Raw genomic sequence first — 20,052 nt, forward strand, 5'->3', positions numbered from 1 at the left:
ATAAATATCTATTTTGAGCTCGTTGTAAATTAAGAATTTCTCTCTTTAATTTCATGTCAATAAATGTCGTAGAACTAAGGATATTGAGTCTGATAATTGTATATGTACTTACTTCATGACGAATTTCATGTTCTTAGTATGTGTGAAAAATATTAAACTTTGAGATCAAACTTTCCATGTAATTGAAATATTACACACGTCGATCAATAAATTTGTTGAATTCCAAGTATGAAAATGTTATCAAATCTTTAGCAATGTATTTTTAAAAATGCATTTACCCTAAGGTGATAATTATATTAAGCTATGTTCAAGATCACGTTGAATTTAATGTCGCTGTTAAAACTGAAGTGTACTATGGGCCATATGGCCTTACATACTGTCTGTCTGCCTGTATGTCTGTCTGTTTGTCTGAAATAGCTGAGAAATGATCTTCAATATGGCGGCTGTATCTACGTTCCCATCTATCTATCTATCTATCTATCTATCTATCTATCTATCTATCTATCTATCTATCTAACTATCTATCTATCTATCTATCGCCTTGTCCCAACAAAGGCGCTTAATAAACGCTTAATAAACAAGCTTAAACTTTTATTACACTTTTCAATTGTTACGAGCGTGGACCACCCAATCCAGTGATTGACATCATGAGAATCAATGTACGCGGTTGGGATACGTTGAAAAGTATACGTTGAAGGTCCGGGGTTCAATCCCCGACCGCGTCATACCAAAAGACGTTAAAAGATGGCACTTGTTGTTACCCTGTCTGGCGCTCGGCATTAAGTGTCTTAAACAATTACTGGTCGGCTCGGAGTCAGTATACTGTGTCTGAGTGGGGTATTCATGTTAAACTGCGGCATGGTATCTCAGTGAGCTAGCACTATAAATCGGCATCAGTCCGGACTAGTACAAGCAGCCACACACAAACACCCAAGTACATGCACGTCGCTATATAAGTGCAATAATCTTGGACGCGACGTTAAACCCCATTTCACCTCACCATGTATGGTCAGTCGTGATTCTCAGTGTGATGCAGCAGGACAAAGTCAGCGCTGAGACATCGACGGAAATCCCCTTTGAAGATGATCGGATGTGAGGCGTATGTGTCAGTCGGTGAGATGAACCTTGGTCACTGTACCACAGCGGCGTCACGCCATCAGCACCCTCCCCACCATGAGGGGCAATAGCGTGCTGCATTTTGTCCTAAGTTTCATTTTCGTATTGCCAGTGTTTGCTCTCAGGGGTAAGTACCTTTGTTGTTTTTTTGTTTGGTAAATACCACCGCAATATTCAACCGGTAGTTAATACAGTCTGGGCCAGATAATCCAGTGATTGACACTGAACAACACCGGACGTCGTCTGGCAAGCTGACGTCCAAACAACCACGTCACTGTCACTTCTATTAGGCATGCTCCTTGTAAGGCAAACGCTACTATAAACAAAGCGCGTCAGCATAACTTTGGCCAAAAATGTAAACAAAGGCGACTGCAGTTTTTCGGGCAAAGAAAAAAAAACTCGCGAAGCAAAAATGAAAGTAATAGAAGCAAAATATAAAAGGAATATAAAATGTATATGAATAAATATTTAATGCAGAATGTGAATATTCTCAGAAAAGGTTTACGATAAAATATTAAAGTTTGTTTGTTTGTTTGTTTGTTTGTTTGTTTGTTTGTTGTTTAACGCCCCACTCAGTAATATTCCAGCTATATGGCGGCGGTCTGTAAATAATCGAGTCTGGACCAGACAATCCAGTGTTTAATATCATAAGCATCGATCCACCCAATTGGGAACGATGACATGCATCAACCAAGTCAGCGAGCCTGACCTCCCGATCCCGTTAGTCGCCTTTTACGACAAGCATAGTCACCTTTTACGGCAAGCATGGGTTGCTGAAGACCTGTTCTACCCCGGAATCTTCACGGATCTATAAAAGTCTCACATTGACATTGCGGAGAAGTAATAAACCCTCAACATATACATAACACTTATCAAATATCTCTTGAAGCATCTCATGTAATCTTAAAAAAAGAGAAATGCATAGGAGTTTTCTGTGTTGCTAACCCGCGATGGTATTTGGCGTTCAGAACAGAGACTTTATTCATTGGACAACGAATACCCAGCCACCAACCCACGTTCGTTTAAAAGGGTGATTTTAATGCACGTGTCGGAAAAAGGGGGCACGGGTGGCCCATTCGTCTAAGGCGCCGCGATTCGCTGTGCAGAGTTGCGTCCCTTGGACACGCCAGAAACCTATGATTGTGGGTTCGAATCCCGGTTCGCCCCGATTATGTTTCTAGGTTTGTCAGCACCATACCCGTGCTCGTGGGTTTCACCAAAGTGGTAAACGTCTGAGACCTGCATCACTTCAGGCTTTCCTCCCACATTAAGCTGACACGCCGTGATATAACTGGAATACTGTTAAAAGCGGCGTTAAACCCAACTCACTCACTCACTCACACACATTCGTGTCGGAGAACATTGTTATAAAGAGGGGAGGTGAGGTGAAAAAGGGTTGAACGTTCTCATCCAAAATACTTGTAATATCACGTTCTCATCCTAAGAATAAAATTGCCTCATTTATGTTCAATAGAATGGTCTGGAAATGTACACAGGGCGATTCTTATCCTTGGTTTAATTACATCGAAGAGGTTTTATGTACTTCTGGAATCCCGCATGTCTTTGAAATTCCACAAGAATGGAATACCGCAGAAGCGTTTTTTTATTTTAAAGGACGAGTTTTTTCAGTCCTGGAGAAGTGATGTTGGATGTTCTTCCAAAGGTGTCTCCTATTCCTACTATTCCTACGTTAAAGATTCACCATGTGTTGAAAAGTATGTCTTACTCTCAGACATCTTTAAACCTTTACTTGATTTTAGAACAATCAATCTCAAATTACCAATCATCTTCCCGAGGCAAGAGAGTTAATTGACTTTAAAGTCCAGTCTCCACCCTTGCCGAACTAGGCTGGTGTTTAAACAAAGATGTGAAGACGCTTAACAAGAAGAGTGGTGGAATGATATTAGAGAGTCGAAATCTTTAACTTACTATTCAGATTTCAAGCTTTTAATCACGCCAGAAAGATATCTGGTAGCAATAACAGCATTACACCTACGTCGAACAAGGGTAGACGTTATTGTCATGATTTGCATGATAGAGCTGCGGAAACAGAAACTACTAATAGCTTATACTGCAACTATGTTACTGATGGCGAATATAACGTCTTAATTACAAGCCCGGAATACAGTAAAAAAAGAATGAAATATTGACCCCAGTACTTTTTAATCAGACTCTCTTTTGAAAAGTTCCTGATCCTACACCAGAGGAATGATGACAATCTCCTGGTTTGGCTGTCTCTGTTGTTGTATAATACATTCCACAAGAGAACAGTTCGTTTGTGAACTTATATTATGTTTTTATGCTTGTACAGCATATATTATGGTGGGCCCATTGAAACATTTACACTTTTATTTGAACATGGTTCTATTGGCCTGTTGGCCACATATACGAATAAATTCTCTCTAAATTCTCTCTCTATTCTCACCCTATTCTTACCAGGAATACCAACGGGTTGTTTACCAGTAATGTTGCGTCTTGATTCGTTGTTTCGCCGTGCGTAAGATCCTTAGTTTGATGGGGTGGGTTGTTTATAGTTTGACCAGCATTTGTGAACATAACACACTCACTAACTCCAGGATGCACTTGTGGTCAAGTTGCTAACGACGCCGTGCATCCTCCAGTAGAGTTGCTTCCCTTTGTATTTAAAGGTTCGAATCCCAAATTCCACATAGGAATCCTTCGTCTGTCAGTGCAGCTGTCTACATCACCTGCCTGGCACCGAGGACCACTTAGGACTGTGTACAGTTACTCGGTATTCTTCAGACAACCCATGCTAGTTGGCACGAAGCTGTGTATCAGGGATGACAGCAGAATACTCTTCGATCGATGCTTCCAAATACGCAGTTCTGGAGTCAAACCTGTTTGTTTCTCATCACAACTGATATAGAGGGCACGGGTGGCCCAGTCGCCCAAGGCGCCGCGATTCGCTGTGCAGAGTTGCGTCCCTTGGGCACGCCAGAAACCTATGATTGTGGGTTCGAATCCCGGTTCGCCCCGATTATGTTTCTAGGTTTGTCAGCACCATATCCGTGCTCGTGGGTTTTCCCGAAGTGGTAAACGTTTAAGACCTGCATCGCTTGGTGCGTTCCTTCCACATTAATCTGACACGCCGGATACTTGAATACTGTTAAAAGCGGCGTTAAACCCAACTCACTCACTCACTCTATATATCTGCAGACTGCATCAAAAGAGTATCTTTCAAGACGCTGGGTGTTCCTGGGAACTGGCGACAGCTTGTGATAGCATGTGAAGGATTGCCAACAACACACATGCTGGTTCACGCTCACGACAATGGCGTCATGTATATTCAGAAGAGGACGTCATCAGGACCGATCACTATAGCAACCATGCGACGCAATGAGGCTTCATCAGTAAACAGTAAAGCCTTCGTTGCAGGCTTTTACCCCTTCAGGATGAAAGTGATCATCCCTGCTCCACGGTGTGACGACGCAGCTACGTACATGTGCAATATTAACACCAGTTCCTCAACTTGCCAAGGAAAACACACACAAGTGAAAATGGGTGAGTTTTGCGTCCCTGTCCTTTGCACAGAATCTGAACTCCGCGGGGATTCCGGGTTAGAATAGGTCCCCGGAACACATTCTGGTCGTACCGCGGGATTCCGGGTTAGAATAGGTCCCCGCAACACATTCTGGTCGTACTGCGGGGATTCCGGGTAAGAATAGGTCCTCACAACACATTCTGGTCGTAGTGTGGGGATTCCGGGTGAGAATAGGTCCCCATAACACATTCTGGTCGTAGTGTGGGGATTCCGGGTGAGAATAGGTCCCCACAACACATTCTGGTCGTACTGCGGGGATTCCGGGTTAGAATAGGTCCCCACAACATATTCTGGTCGTAGTGTGGGGATTCCGGGTGAGAATAGGTCCCCACAACACATTCTGGTCGTACTGCGGGGATTCCGGGTAAGAATAGGTCCTCACAACACATTCTGGTCGTAGTGTGGGGATTCCGGGTGAGAATAGGTCCCCATAACACATTCTGGTCGTAGTGTGGGGATTCCGGGTGAGAATAGGTCCCCACAACACATTCTGGTCGTACTGCGGGGATTCCGGGTTAGAATAGGTCCCCACAACATATTCTGGTCGTAGTGTGGGGATTCCGGGTGAGAATAGGTCCCCACAACATATTCTGGTCGTAGTGTGGGGATTCCGGGTGAGAATAGGTCCCCACAACACATTCTGGTCGTACCCCGGGGATTCCGGGTTAGAATAGGTCCCAACAACATATTTTGGTCGTTCCACGGTGTTCCATGTTAGAATAGGTCCCCACAACATATTCTGGTCGTACCGCGATGATTCCGGGTGAGAATAGGTCCTCACAACACATTCTGGTCGTACCCTTGGTGTTCCGGTTTAGAATAGGTCCCCACAACATATTCTGGTCGTACCCTTGGTGTTCCGGGTTAGAGTAGGTCTCCACAACATATTCTGGTCGTACCCTTGGTGGTCGGGGTTAGAATAGGTCCCCACAACATATTCTGGTTGTAAGAGAAAATAGATATTAGTCACTGGATTGTCTGGTCCAAACTAGACAATCGTCATGTACTATATAGTAGCTGGAAAATTGCTTTGTCGGGCTTTGTTATATTATTAACAAACGAATGAAATGGATAGCACTTGATAACGGTGTTAGAACCAACAGCGAAACGTCGCTCTCAGTTGAAATAAAGAAGTTGTTCATCCATAAATCTTCTCCTTACTTAGTACTCCATCTTCTTAATGCCCTTCAAAGAAGTGATTTTCTCACTAGTTGTTTCTTTTAACTACCGCGGCGCACGTTTATACTTATTATCAAACAAATATTAATAAATGTTGTTTTAATATAAGTCAGAGAAACCACTTCTCGGTTTTAGATTTAAAATGTAAGTGCCAGACTCAAGTCTTTATACATATGTACATAACTTTTATCTAAGAGTTATAAGCAAGGTTGTAAGGCCTTGTTACCATTTTAACTAATTAGTTTATTGCGATATTTACATTATAAGAATATATTATTAGTTAGAATATTAGTTATGTTTTATATGCTTTAGCATTTTATACCTTAAAGGTTCATTCCACGGCTCTGTAACATTAAGTATGCTCACTCTCAGTCCACTAATTGTCACGCTGCCTGCACGGGTAGCCCAGTCGTCTAAGGCGCTGCGATTCGCTGTGCAGAGTTGCGTCCCTTGGGCACGCCAGAAACCTGTGATTGTGGGTTCGAATCCCGGTTCGCCCCAATTATGTTTCTAGGTTTGTCAGCACCATACCCGTGCTCGTGGGTTTCACCGAAGTGGTAAACGTCTGAAACCTGCCACATTAAGCTGACACGCCGCGATATAACTGGAATACTGTTATAAGCGGCGTTAAATCCAACTCACTCACTCACATGTAACCGTGCATGTGTTGGCCGATAGTCGTAGCCGATAAACTATCTAAATACATGATTCCGGATACATGTAAACTCTCGGGTCGGATAATCCCCAGGCCCCGAGGCTTGATGCAATTCTACCCCTCCCCCCAACCCCCACGTTATCTTTACGATAAGAAGCTTGAAAAACCGGTCCCAATTAGACGTTTACAAAAATGAATTTCTCACTGGAAATTTGTGTTGTGTGAAACAATTAAGTGTTCATCATTTCCAAGACAATACATTGCCCGTCATATCAGTCACCAGATTGGGGAAAGGTGGTGTGATGAATGGTGGAAATATTGCAGATGGTTGCCGCGATGACGCCATCTTTCCTGACGAGGAGGACGAAAAGCAGGGCCAGAGTTCCGGTGAGTAGGTCTCGCCACACGGCGTGATTTGACGAGATATAATATAGATAGTCCGGTGGGTGTTGACCAATGGGTGCATAGCGATAGGCAGAGGTGAGGTGAGGTGAAATGGGATTTCACGTCGCGTCCAAGATTATTGCACTTATATAGCGACGTGTATGTACGTGTGTGTGTTTGTGTGGCTGCTTGTACTAGTCCGGACTGATGCCTATTGATAGTGCTAGCTCACTGAGATACCATGCTGTAGTTTAACATGAATACCCCACTCAGACACAATAAACTGACTCCGAGCCGACCAGTCCTTGTTTGGACGCCATACCACTAGACCACGGAGGCGGTCCGATAGGCAGATTGACGGAGAGACAGGGAGATGGAGAGACAGGGAGATGGAGACACAGAGAGATGAAGAGACATACCCTCAAGCAGAGACACAGATATACAGTGTTGCATAGCGATAGACAGATTGACGGAGAGACAGGGAGATGGAGACACAGAGATGGAGAGACATACAGACACTGCCAAGGAGGGTGGAGAGATGGACTGACACTGCCAAGAAGAGATGGACAGACACTGCCAAGGAGAGATGGACAGACACTGCCAAGGAGAGATGGATAGACGGACAGACACTGCCAAGGAGAGATGGAGAGACGGACAGACACTGTCAAGGAGAGATGGGGAGACAGACAGACACTGCCAAGGAGAGATGGATAGACGGGCTGACACTGCCAAGGAGAGACGGACAGACACTGCCAAGGAGAGATGGGGAGACGGACAGACACAGCCAAGGACAGAGGGAGAGACGGACAGACACTGCCAAGCAGAGATTGATAGACGGACAGACACTGCCAAGGAGAGATGGAGAGACGGACAGATACTGCCAAGGAGAGATGGGGAGACGGACAGACACTGCCAAGGAGAGATGGACTGACACTGCCAAGGAGAGATGGGGAGACGGACAGACACTGCCAAGGAGAGATGGAGAGATGGACTGACACTGCCAAGGAGAGATGGATAGACGGACTGACACTACCAAGGAGAGATGGATAGACGGACTGACACTGCCAAGGAGAGATGGGGAGACGGACAGACACTGTCAAGGAGAGATGGATAGACGGACTGACACTGCCAAGGAGAGATGGAGAGACGGACAGACACTGCCAAGGAGAGATGGATAGACGGACAGATACTGCCAAGGAGAGATGGGGAGACGGACAGACACTGCCAAGGAGAGATGGAGAGATGGACAGACACTGCCAAGGAGAGATGGATAGATGGACAGACACTGCCAAGGAGAGATGGGGAGACGGACAGACACTGCCAAGGAGAGATGGGGAGACGGACTGACACTGCCAAGGAGAGATGAATAGACGCACAGACACTGCCAAGGAGAGATGGATAGACGGACAGACACTGCCAAGGACAGAGGGAGAGACGGACAGACACTGCCAAGGAGAGATGGGGAGACGGACAGACACTGCCAAGAAGAGATGGACAGACACTGCCAAGGAGAGATGGACAGACACTGCCAAGGAGTGATGGATAGACGGACAAACACTGCCAAGGAGAGATGGAGAGACGGACAGACACTGTCAAGGAGAGATGGGGAGACAGACAGACACTGCCAAGGAGAGATGGATAGACGGGCTGACACTGCCAAGGAGAGACGGACAGACACTGCCAAGGAGAGATTGGGAGATTGACTGACACTGCCAAGGAGAGATGGAGAGATGGACAGACACTGCCAAGGAGAGATGGATAGACGGACAGACACTGCCAAGGACAGAGGGAGAGACGGACAGACACTGCCAAGGAGAGATGGGGAGACGGACAGACACTGCCAAGGAGAGATGAATAGACGGACAGACACTGCCAAGGAGAGATTGGGAGACGGACAGACACTGTCAAGGAGAGATTTAGAGACGCACAGACACTGCCAAGGAGAGATGGATAGACGGACTGACACTGCCAAGGAGAGATGGATAGACGGACTGACACTGCCAATGAGAGATGGGGAGATATTCAGACACTGCCAAGGAGATACGAACAGACACTGCCAAGAAGAGACGGGGAGACTTACAGACACTGCCAAGGAGAGACAGACAGGACAAGGAGAGGCGATCAGTAAGACTGATAAAATGACGGAAGGAGATGTATGGTCAGGACATATTGACACAAAGTTGATGACAAAACAGATAGATCCTTGGATAGGGTTTAAGACACACTCAGATTTCAATGTGGAAATGATAAAAAACATGGACATCGGTTTTTTTAATATAATCATTATTTATGTTTTATATGTATGCGTGTTGTAGGTTCACCTCCTGTGTCCACACCTCCACCTCTGTCTGATGATCCACCTGAAGGAGGTAACAATAACATCCCTATTGCACTTCCATAATAACGTGCATATCTATAGCCCACATCCCAAAACATGCTCAAAGCGCTAAAGTGAGTGAGTGAGTTTGGTTTAACGCCGCTTTTAACAGTATTCCAGTTATATCACGGCGTGTCAGCTTAATGTGAGAGGAAAGCCCGAAGTGGTGCAGGTCTCAGACGTTTACGACTTCGGTGAAACCCACGAGCACGTTTATGGTGCTGACAAACCTAGAAACATTATCGGGGCGAACCGGGATTCGAACCCACAAGCATAGGTTTTTGGCGTGCCCAAGGGACGCAACTCTGCACAGCGAATCGCGGCGCCTTAGACGACTGGGCCACCCGTTTTTTCCAGGGTGAACTGGAGTATATTTCGAACAAGGTTACTTGCCTTAGCATGTGTGCCACAGTGTTGGTCAGGACTGCCGCCATGGACACTCGAACAGGACAAGCTACCGACCACACGTGGTGTATATCAACTTTATCTGTAGCAGTGTATAACACGTGGTGTATGTCTACTTTAACTTCAGCTGTGTGTAACACGTGGTGTATGTCTACTTTATTTTCAGCTGTGTGTAACACGTGGTGTATGTCTACTTTATCTTCAGCAGTGTGTAACACGTGGTGTATGTCTACTTTATCTTCAGCAGTGTGTAACAAGTGGTGTATGTCTATTTTATCTGTAGCTGTGTGTAACACGTGGTGTATGTCTACTTTATCTTCAGCTGTGTGTAACACGTGGTGTATGTCTACTTTATCTTCAGCTGTGTGTAACACGTGGTGTATGTCTACTTTATCTTCAGCAGTGTGTAACACGTGGTGTATGTCTACTTTATCTTCAGCTGTGTGTAACACGTGGTGTATATCTACTTTATCTTCAGCAGTGTGTAACACGTGGTGTATGTCTACTTTATCTTCAGCAGTGTGTAACACGTGGTGTATGTCTACTTTATCTTCAGCAGTATGTAACACGTTGTGTATGTCTACTTTATCTTCAGCAGTGTGTAACACGTGGTGTATGTCTACTTTATCTGTAGCAGTGTGTAACACGTGGTGTATGTCTATTTTATCTGTAGCAGTGTGTAACACGTGGTGTATGTCTACTTTATCTTCAGCTGTGTGTAACACGTGGTGTATGTCTACTTTATTTTCAGCTGTGTGTAACACGTGGTGTATGTCTATTTTATCTGTAGCTGTGTGTAACACGTGGTGTATGTCTACTTTATCTTCAGCTGTGTGTAACACGTGGTGTATGTCTATTTTATCTGTAGCGGTGTGTAACACGTGGTGTATATCAACTTTATCTGTAGCAGTGTGTAACACGTGGTGTATGTCTATTTTATCTTCAGCAGCGTGTAACACGTGGTGTATGTCTACTTTATCTTCAGCTGTGTGTAACACGTGGTGTATGTCTACTTTATCTTCAGCAGTGTGTAACAAGTGGTGTATGTCTACTTTATCTTCAGCTGTGTTTAACACGTGGTGTATGTCTACTTTATCTTCAGCTGTGTGTAACACGTGGTGTATGTCTACTTTATCTTCAGCAGTGTGTAACACGTGGTGTATGTCTATTTTATCTTCAGCAGTGTGTAACACCTGGTGTATGTCTACTTTATCTTCAGCAGTGTGTAACACGTGGTGTATGTCTATTTTATCTGTAGCAGTGTGTAACACCTGGTGTATGTCTACTTTATCTCAAGCAGTGTGTAACAAGTGGTGTATGTCTACTTTATCTCAAGCTGTGTGTAACACGTGGTGTATGTCTACTTTATCTCAAGCAGTGTGTAACACGTGGTGTATGTCTACTTTATCTCAAGCAGTGTATAACAAGTGGTGTATGTCTACTTTATCTCAAGCAGTGTGTAACAAGTGGTGTATGTATACTTTCTTTACAGCTAACAGTTCAGGCGTGCCTATCTATGTGGTGGTCATCGTATGTGTGACGTCGGTGCTCCTCACAGCGGCTATGTATACGACAGTGTTGTTGATTGGATGTAAGTATTTCATAAACACAACGTAGTAGTAGTGGTAGTAGTAGATATAGTAGTAGTGGTGGTAGTAGTAGCAATAGCAGTAGCTGCAATAGCAGTAGCAGTAGTAGTAGTAGAAGTAGTAGTCGTCGAATTCATGAGACGTTATCAGCTTTACATCCACTATTGTACAGCGTTAAACAATCAATAGGTATTAGCACATTCCTCTTTGTGTAGTGTTATTGATAAGTTGCTTTTGTCCTGTGTTGATATTGACATATTACCATGTGTTGATATTAACATATTAACATGTGTTGATATTAAAATATTACCCTGATATTAACATATTACCATGTGTTGATATTAACATATTACCCTGTGTTGATACTGACAATATTACCCTCTGTTGATATTAACATATTACCCTGATATTAACATATTACCCTGTGTTGATATAGAAAATCTCACCCGAGTGTCTTTTGATATCAAATATATCAACACGAGTTGATAAAAGTGGAAAAATTCCGAGGCTTGCCGAGGATTTTTGCCACTTTTATCAACGAGTGTTGATATATTTCATATCAAAAGACACGAGGGTGAGATTTTATTTATCATCCAACATCATTCTTCAACTTTTTCAATTTGTTGACAGTAATTAGCAGTGTCTTCAGTGTAAAAAGTACTGCAAACAGCTTCAGTAGCAGAGCCATTAGTGATGTCATTTGATAGTGACGTCATGGTAACCAGTGACGTCACAATGGTCTTCAAAGCATTGTGATGTAATTTCATTGCAGCGATATCTACAGTGTAGATATTGCTTAATCTCATCCAAGGATATCTCCTGTGGGAGCTAATTTTGGATGATAAATTGACATATTACCCTGTGTTGATACTGACAATATTACCATGTGTTGATATTAACATATTACCCTGATATTGACATATTATCCTGTGTTGATATTGACATATTACCCTGTGTTGATATTGACATATTACACTCTGTTGATATTAACATATTACCCTCTGTTGATATTAAAATATTACCCTGATATCAACATATTACTCTGTGTTGATATTAACATATTACCCTGTGTTGATACTGACAATATTACCCTCTGTTGATATTAACATATTACCCTGATATTGAAATACTACCCTGATATTAACATATTACCCTGTGTTGATATTGACATATTACCCTGTGTTGATATTGACAATATTACCGTGTTGATATTAACATATTACCCTGATATTAACATATTACCCTGTGTTGATATTGAAATATTACCCTGTGGTGATATTGACATATTACCCTGTGTTGATATTGACATATTACCCTATGTTGATATTAACATATTACCCTCTGTTGATATCAAAATATTACCCTGATATTAACATATTACCCTGTGTTGATACTGACAATATTACCCTGTGTTGATATTAACATATTACCCTGATATTAGCATAGTACCCTGTGTTGATATTGACATATTACCCTGTGTTGATACTGACAATATTGCCCTTTGTTGATTTTAACATATTACCCTGATATAAACATATTACCCTGTGTTGATATTGAAATAGTACCCTGTGCTGATATTGACATATTATCCCGTGTTGATATTGACATATTAGCCTGTGTTGATATGGACAAATTACACTCTGTTGATATTAACATATTACCCTCTGTTGATATTAAAATATTACCCTGATATTAACATATTACCCTGTGTTGATATTGACATATTACCCTGTGTTGATGTTAACATATTACCCTGAGTTGATATTAAGATATTACCCTGTGCTGATATTAACATATTATCCTGTATTGATATCACCATATTACCCTGTGTTGATATTGACTTATTACCCTATGTTGATATTGACATGTTACAATGTGTGGATATGGACATATTACCCTTTGCTGATATTGACATAGTACCCGGTGTTGATATTAACATATTACCCTGTGTTGATATTAACATATTACCCTGTGTTGATATTGACATATTACCCGGTGTTGATATAGACATATTACCCGGTGTTGATATAGACATATTACCCGGTGTTGATATAGACATATTACCCGGGGTTGATATAGACATATTACCCGGTGTTGATATAGACATATTAACCTGTGTTGATATAGACATATTAACCTGTGTTGATATAGACTTATTAACCTGTGTTGATATAGACATATTACCCGGTGTTGATATAGACATATTATTGGTGTTGATATAGACATATTACCCGGTGTTGATATAGACATATTACCCGGTGTTGATATAGACATATTACCCGGTGTTGATATAGACATATTACCCGGTGTTGATATAGACATATTACCCGGTGTTGATATAGACATATTACCCGGTGTTGATATAGACATATTACCCGGTGTTGATATAGACATATTACCCGGGGTTGATATAGACATATTACCCGGTGTTGATATAGACATATTACCCGGTGTTGATATAGACATATTACCCGGTGTTGATATAGACATATTATGCGAGTGGCCATTGTTCGCGTTAAGGAAGCTTTAAAGGAATTTATGTCTCCAAAATGAATATCAACAATAAGACGGACTCTGCACACTTTGGATAGCGGTAATACCAACTTAAGCAGCAGCTGTAACACGTGTATAACAATGTCATTCACAGAATAGGAATAAGTATTCATAAACTAAAATCTTATATAATTTGACATTAAGTAATTTGATTGCTTTTGTTTCGCTTTCCATCTAGTGGTAGAGCGTCCGCCCGGAGACCGCCTCTGTGGTCTAGTGGTACAGCGTCCACTCGGAGACCGCCTCCGTGGTCTAGTGGTAGAGCGTCCGCCCGGAGACCGCCTCCGTGGTCTAGTTGTAGAACGTCCGCCCGAAGACCGCCTTCGTGGTCTAGTGGTGGAGCATCCGCCCGGAGACCGCCTCTGTGGTCTAGTGGTACAGCGTCCGCCCGGAGACCGCCTCCGTGGTCTAGTGGTACAGCGTCCTCCCGGAGACCGCCTCCGTGGTCTAGTGGTATAGCTAGCACTATAAATCGGCATCAGTCCGGACTAGAACAAGCAGCCACACACACATACACATACATGCACGTCGGTATATATAAGTGCAATAATCTTGGACGCGACGTTAAACCCCATTTCACCACCTCTGATTATCAAGACTTACTGGTGGTGCCACACATTTAACACGGTGTATATTATATTTGTTAAAGAAGTGAGACACATTTGGACATTGCTCTCGCATAGTTTAACATAACAGGCATGACAAAGCAGGTCACAACAACCCACTCCATTGTATGTCACACATATTTGTGTGTTCCAGGGACAAAGGCCAAATGTCAGTCCCGGACCTTGACAAACGCGGAAGCCGATGGTGACTACGAAACTACCACAAGAGGTGAGGAAACAATACACATCGATACAATTACAGGAGTATAAGCATGTTGACCCATATTGAGCTGCCTCCTAATGTCCATTACATGTATTTAAACATGATAAAACAGAAACAACGGAAAACGACACAATATGTTTCTAAAGACTATAATTGAAATAATATTCTTTGACGTTACATTACATAGGTTAATAGTGAGTGAGTGAGTGGGATTCGAACCCGGGTCTTCGGCGTGACGAGCGAACACTTTAACCACTAGGCTACCCGAACGCCCCTGATAAGTTAATAACTTTAACATTTTACAAAATAAGACACACATCCCACCCGCACCCCCCACCCCCCCAACCCCCACCCCAACATACCCTATTCGCTGTGTGGGCTGCGTGTAGAGGGGCAAGGGCCCCGTGTTCTGTGTTTACGAACTGTGTATTTTCGTTTCACAGAAAACTAATGTATGTTTGGAAACACTGAATGAATATCAAATCCTTGAAGTTGAACGATTATTTTCTTGTTCAGATGTGAACATGGGGGAGAATGCCTACTGCTCCCTGACCCCAGTGCAGGCTGCGTATGTGAACATCAACATAAACAACCAACCGCGACCTTCAACGTCAACATCGGCAGCATCACCGGAGTCACCGGAGTCAAATACTAACATGTATTACTCAGTCGTTGCCGATACCGTTGTTTAATTAACACCTGCATCACACCCTGTGTAATAACATCACGTGCGGCCGGACTGTGTGTGGTCATCGACTGGTCATCGGCTGGTCATCGGCTGGTCATCGACTGGTCATCGGCTGGTCATCGACTTGTCATCGGCTGGTCATCGGCTGGTCATCGATTGGACACTGGTCATCGGCTGGTCATCTGCTTGTCATCGACTGGTCATCGGCTGGTCATCGGCTGGTCATCAGCACTGTCCACTGCACGTCTTTTGTGCCCCAAGACGGATTATGCATTCGTAATTAATAGACCCCTCTAACTTTCCTGACTCACAAGCCGTACATCGTACTGTTATAAGGTTAAAAATGCATCTCAAAAACATTAGAAAATGGTAACAAATAGAACCATTATAGCTGCAATGAGGAGTGGCATTAGATATAGTTTGTGACAGAACTTTTAGTTTGAAACTTGACGGAACGGAGCCGATGCTCTTCAGGCGAGTTGCACAGTCACGGCTTACCTGACCATGATGACCAGAACCGGCAATACATTGAGTAACTGTAGTAGGGTCGCACTGGACGCCCGAAAGCAGTTACGACAGTAGACTATGGCCGCATCTCAAAACACGGAATTATTAACAAATACACCTAAAAATGTAGGGCTATCTGAAAATAAACAGATGATTTCAGAAATATAAAGGGGTATCGATTAATAGAAGTGGATAAATAAGAAAAACAAATGATTTGGTGTGACATGACAACCAACAGATTGTTGGCGGTGTATTGTGAGGGTGCATGCAACCAACAGATTGCTGGCGGTGTATTGTGAGGGTGGCGGTGTATTGTGAGGGTGGCGGTGTATTGTGAGGGTGGTGGTGTATTGTGAGGGTGCATACAACCAACAGATTGCTGGCGGTGTATTGTGAGGGTGGCGGTGTATTGTGAGGGTGGCGGTGTATTGTGAGGGTGGCAGTGTATTGTGAGGGTGGCGGTGTATTGTGAGGGTGGCGGTGTATTGTGAGGGTGGCGCTGTAGTGTGAGGGTGGCAGTGTATTGTGAGGGTGGCGGTGTATTGTGAGGGTGGCGGTGTAGTGTGAGGGTGGCGGTGTAGTGTGAGGGTGGCGGTGTATTGTGAGGGTGGCGGTGTAGTGTGAGGGTGGCGGTGTAGTGTGAGGGTGGCGGTGTAGTGTGAGGGTGGCGGTGTAGTGTGAGGGTGGCGGTGTATTGTGAGGGTGGCGGTGTATTGTGAGGGTGGCGGTGTAGTGTGAGGGTGGCGGTGTAGTGTGAGGGTGGCGGTGTAGTGTGAGGGTGGCGGTGTAGTGTGAGGGTGGTGGTGTAGTGTGAGGGTGGTGGTGTAGTGTGAGGGTGGCGGTGTATTGTGAGGGTGCATACAACCAACAGATTGCTGGCGGTCTATTGTGAGGGTGGCAGTGTATTGTGAGGGTGGCAGTGTAGTGTGAGGGTGGCGGTGTAGTGTGAGGGTGGCGGTGTATTGTGAGGTGCATACAACCAAGAAAGACGACAGGGTTGTGTCGTCAACACATGAACATTGAGATGACGGGGTCATGTCCCAACGATTGGTCAAAGATTCGTTTTGGGGTACGAATTTGCCTCCCAATGACATTTTGGTAGAGGTCTTGCATACTCGTGCAGCGCCTGGCCAGATCGCCGGGGTTGGTGCTGGTCCAGATCGCCGTCGTTGATGACCTTTGACATCGGCGTACACGTCTCCTGACCACCTTGTCACGACCACCTGTCGCCTTGAAATACAAGACGGTACAGACAAGAAATACAAGACGGCGTACAAACAGTACAGCTATTAGTGCCAGTATGTTGTCTTGGTAGAACTCTCATACAGCTACTCGTGCCCTCTCGTGGCCAGTTTTTGCGACTGGGTTCCGCCTTAGCGCAAACGGGCATAACGAAAACTATTGCCAATTCGTTGTGTAATGATTCACGCATATTTCCCATGTCATATATATGCCAGATGCTATGTAAGACAGATTGGGACTTCACGCCTTATACAGTATGATTTATATGTTTAGATGCAAGACATATGTAAAATCAAACATTATTCCTGAGAGATTCTTTGACGGACGTACTTGAAGTCGCACGCTCATTTTGATTGGTTTGTCGTATTTTCGACATAAGATTCATCGACAGGGGGGCGAGTCTTCTTGTAGGTTACGGAAAGGGGCGAGTGGTGACGAATGAGTTAGCGCACTGACGTCAAACAATAAAGGTACTACAGGAAACTACGGTTATAACGAACACGCTTATAACGAACTAACGGATATAACGAACTAACTTTTTAGTACCGACTATATGCTGTAGCTATGCTTTATATATGCTTATAACGAATTACGGTAGTAAGGAACTAAAATTAGCAGTCCCTTTGAGTTCGTTATAACAGTAGTTCACTGTATCAGATAATTAAGTGTCACAGCATAACCTGTCTGTCATGTGTTAGAAAGGATGGCTGATTGACGCCCCAAGGGCATACCACCAGGTTTCTCATATATCGCCTACACCCCAATTGGCCTCCGCTTCCATACGCCTACAGGATTTATGTAGGCGATTGGGCACACCCCTATGTCAAAAATAGACTGTCCCGCGTGTCATTGAAACATTTCACAGAAATAAACTGTTCGTGCAGCTTTTGAAATATAATTGTATACAACGCCAGGTGACACTTAAATAATAAAACAAGATTTCTTTATCTCACAGTAAATCAGATTAAGTACCAGATTGTTTTCTTATGTCAGACTGTTAACAGGGGTTCAATGTTGATTACATTCAAACATCTCAATGCACTAGTGAGTGAGTGAGTACGGTTTTACGCCGATTTTAGCAATATTCCAGCAATATCACGGCGGGGCTTCACACATTGTACCCATGTCGGGAATCGAACCCGGGTCTTCGGCGTGACGAGCGAACGCTTTAACCACTAGGCTACCCGAACACCACCCCCCCCCCCAAACCCCCCGCACTAAAGTTCAAAGAACAGCTTCTGAACACACTGTAAATGACTGTATTACGATTTATAGGGACAATCAGAGTAAAGGCTTATCTTATGATTAACAACTGAGTAGCAGATTACTAAAACAACATTTGATGCTTATCTGCTTATGTTTATGTAATAATTTTAATTCTCCATCATGGCAGGGGGAGTTTCCACTGGATTATAGATTAGATGAGCATAAATGTCAATCAAGTAAAGTTAATTTATGTTCATTCGAATGAAAGTGTATGATACTCGTTGCATATATTGTCCAATAAGAACGCAGCATTATATCTTCTTAATGGTAATCGTTCTTCTGTTAATGTAATTTTATCATGTGTTTTAACAGCGTGTCGACATCTGTTTTTGTGATCACCCACCTGTGTCCGAAATAAAGGCCTTACATACAGAAAGACGCCATTAGGGGCACGGGTGGCCCAGTCGTCTAAAGCGCCGCGATTCGCTGTGCTGAGTTGCGTCCCTTAGGCACGCCAGAAACCTATGATTGTGGGTTCGAATCCCGGTTCGCAGTTACGTTCGGACCCACTCTGGGTCAATTGCCTTGGGTTGCCTGTCAGAAAAACCCAGTTTGAAGTGTACACCAGCCCTTAGACGATCATCACGGTGTAGAAGACGGAATCCAGATTTGATCACAAATGCTGCATTAAAGCCAGAGTAGAGAGTTTGTTTGTTTGTTGTTTAACGCCGCACTCAGCTAAATTCCAGCTACATGACGGCGGTCTGTAAATAATCGAGTGTGGACCAGACAATTCAGTGATTAATATCATGAGCATCGATCCACGCAATTGGAATACGATGACATGCATCAGCTAAGTCAGCGAGCCTGACCACCCGATCCCGTTAGTCGCCTCTTACGACAAGCATGGGTTGCTGAAGACCTATTCCACCCCGAGTCTTCACGGGTCCGCTTGCATGTTTCTTTGAATAATAAGATAAAAACTTCTCATGCCTCCGAGTGACTTGACGACCTTGCACTGAAGGTTCAAAATATAAAAAGACCCCCAACCCAAGTAGACGGATGAATTGCATTGTCCAAGTGCAGCATGTCGGGTGCGTTCGAGCGTTATGTTTTGGTTCCGAAACAAAAACCGTTCTATCACTGGCAGTTATTGTTCAAAGTCGACAAATCATAACAAATATTTTTCAGTATCTCCTATTTTGTTTGGAAGCATATATTTCATTTTAATTTGTCAAGTCAGTAATGTTCGGCTTTTGTATTTGACAAGCGCAGGACTCATTCATTCTGTGTCTATATAACACCCGGGCCATCATCCCATCATTCATCGTTGAAGTCTAATTACGACCTTCAACTTCGTTTGGCAAATGAGAGTAACCTCCCTTGCTTGTGTTGAGTAACGGCAATAAAACCACAGATGGCGTCGTGTAATATAGATCACGTGACATGACCCGATCGTCTCTCCGCATCCCTTAGCCTACATTTAGTTTGATGTGAAGATTTTCATATTGAACATATATGTTTCTCTATCAAGGAATATCTCGTTCGGATAAAATAACATGCTTTTATAATCTCTGTTTTATATTTACTTGTCACTGATCTCGAAACAGACTGCACGCTTTTATATCTACATTGGTTCTACGCTAGAGTACCGCCTCCGTGGTCTAGTGGTAGAGCGTCCGCCCGGAGAGCGGAAGGTCCGGGGTTTGATCCCCGACCGCGTCATACAAGAAGACGTTAAAAGATGGTACTTGTTGTAAC

The 20,052-nt window shown here is 43.7% G+C and overlaps 1 protein-coding gene across 2 annotated transcripts; it reads left to right on the forward strand.

Annotated features, from left to right (window-relative positions):
* Positions 1-1,158: 1,158 nt before the first annotated feature.
* LOC139457462 (uncharacterized) lies at positions 1,159-16,012 on the forward strand. Of its 2 annotated transcripts, XM_071238850.1 has the most exons (7): positions 1,159-1,243; positions 4,294-4,638; positions 6,837-6,899; positions 9,212-9,265; positions 11,171-11,269; positions 14,580-14,654; positions 15,165-16,012. In XM_071238850.1, exons 1-7 carry the CDS (start codon positions 1,174-1,176, stop codon positions 15,338-15,340), a joined length of 882 nt encoding a protein of 293 aa, XP_071094951.1. In that variant the 5' UTR covers positions 1,159-1,173; the 3' UTR covers positions 15,341-16,012. The 2 variants fall into 2 exon arrangements, with proteins under 2 accessions (XP_071094951.1, XP_071094952.1); XM_071238851.1 differs by lacking the exon at positions 4,294-4,638.
* Positions 16,013-20,052: the final 4,040 nt, after the last annotated feature.

This window comes from Haliotis cracherodii, unplaced genomic scaffold, assembly GCF_022045235.1.
Source record: "Haliotis cracherodii isolate W230 unplaced genomic scaffold, xgHalCrac1.p SCAF_12, whole genome shotgun sequence".
Classification (NCBI taxonomy): Eukaryota; Metazoa; Mollusca; class Gastropoda; order Lepetellida; family Haliotidae; genus Haliotis; species Haliotis cracherodii.

Bases quoted from the DNA above. Each gene is read 5' to 3' on its own strand.
- LOC139457462 (XM_071238850.1), top strand. From the start codon at position 1,174: ATGAGGGGCAATAGCGTGCTGCATTTTGTCCTAAGTTTCATTTTCGTA. The intron at 9,266-11,170 runs GTAACAATAACA...CTTTCTTTACAG, and splicing joins TGATGATCCACCTGAAGGAG to CTAACAGTTCAGGCGTGCCT. The intron at 11,270-14,579 runs GTAAGTATTTCA...TGTGTGTTCCAG, and splicing joins GACAGTGTTGTTGATTGGAT to GGACAAAGGCCAAATGTCAG.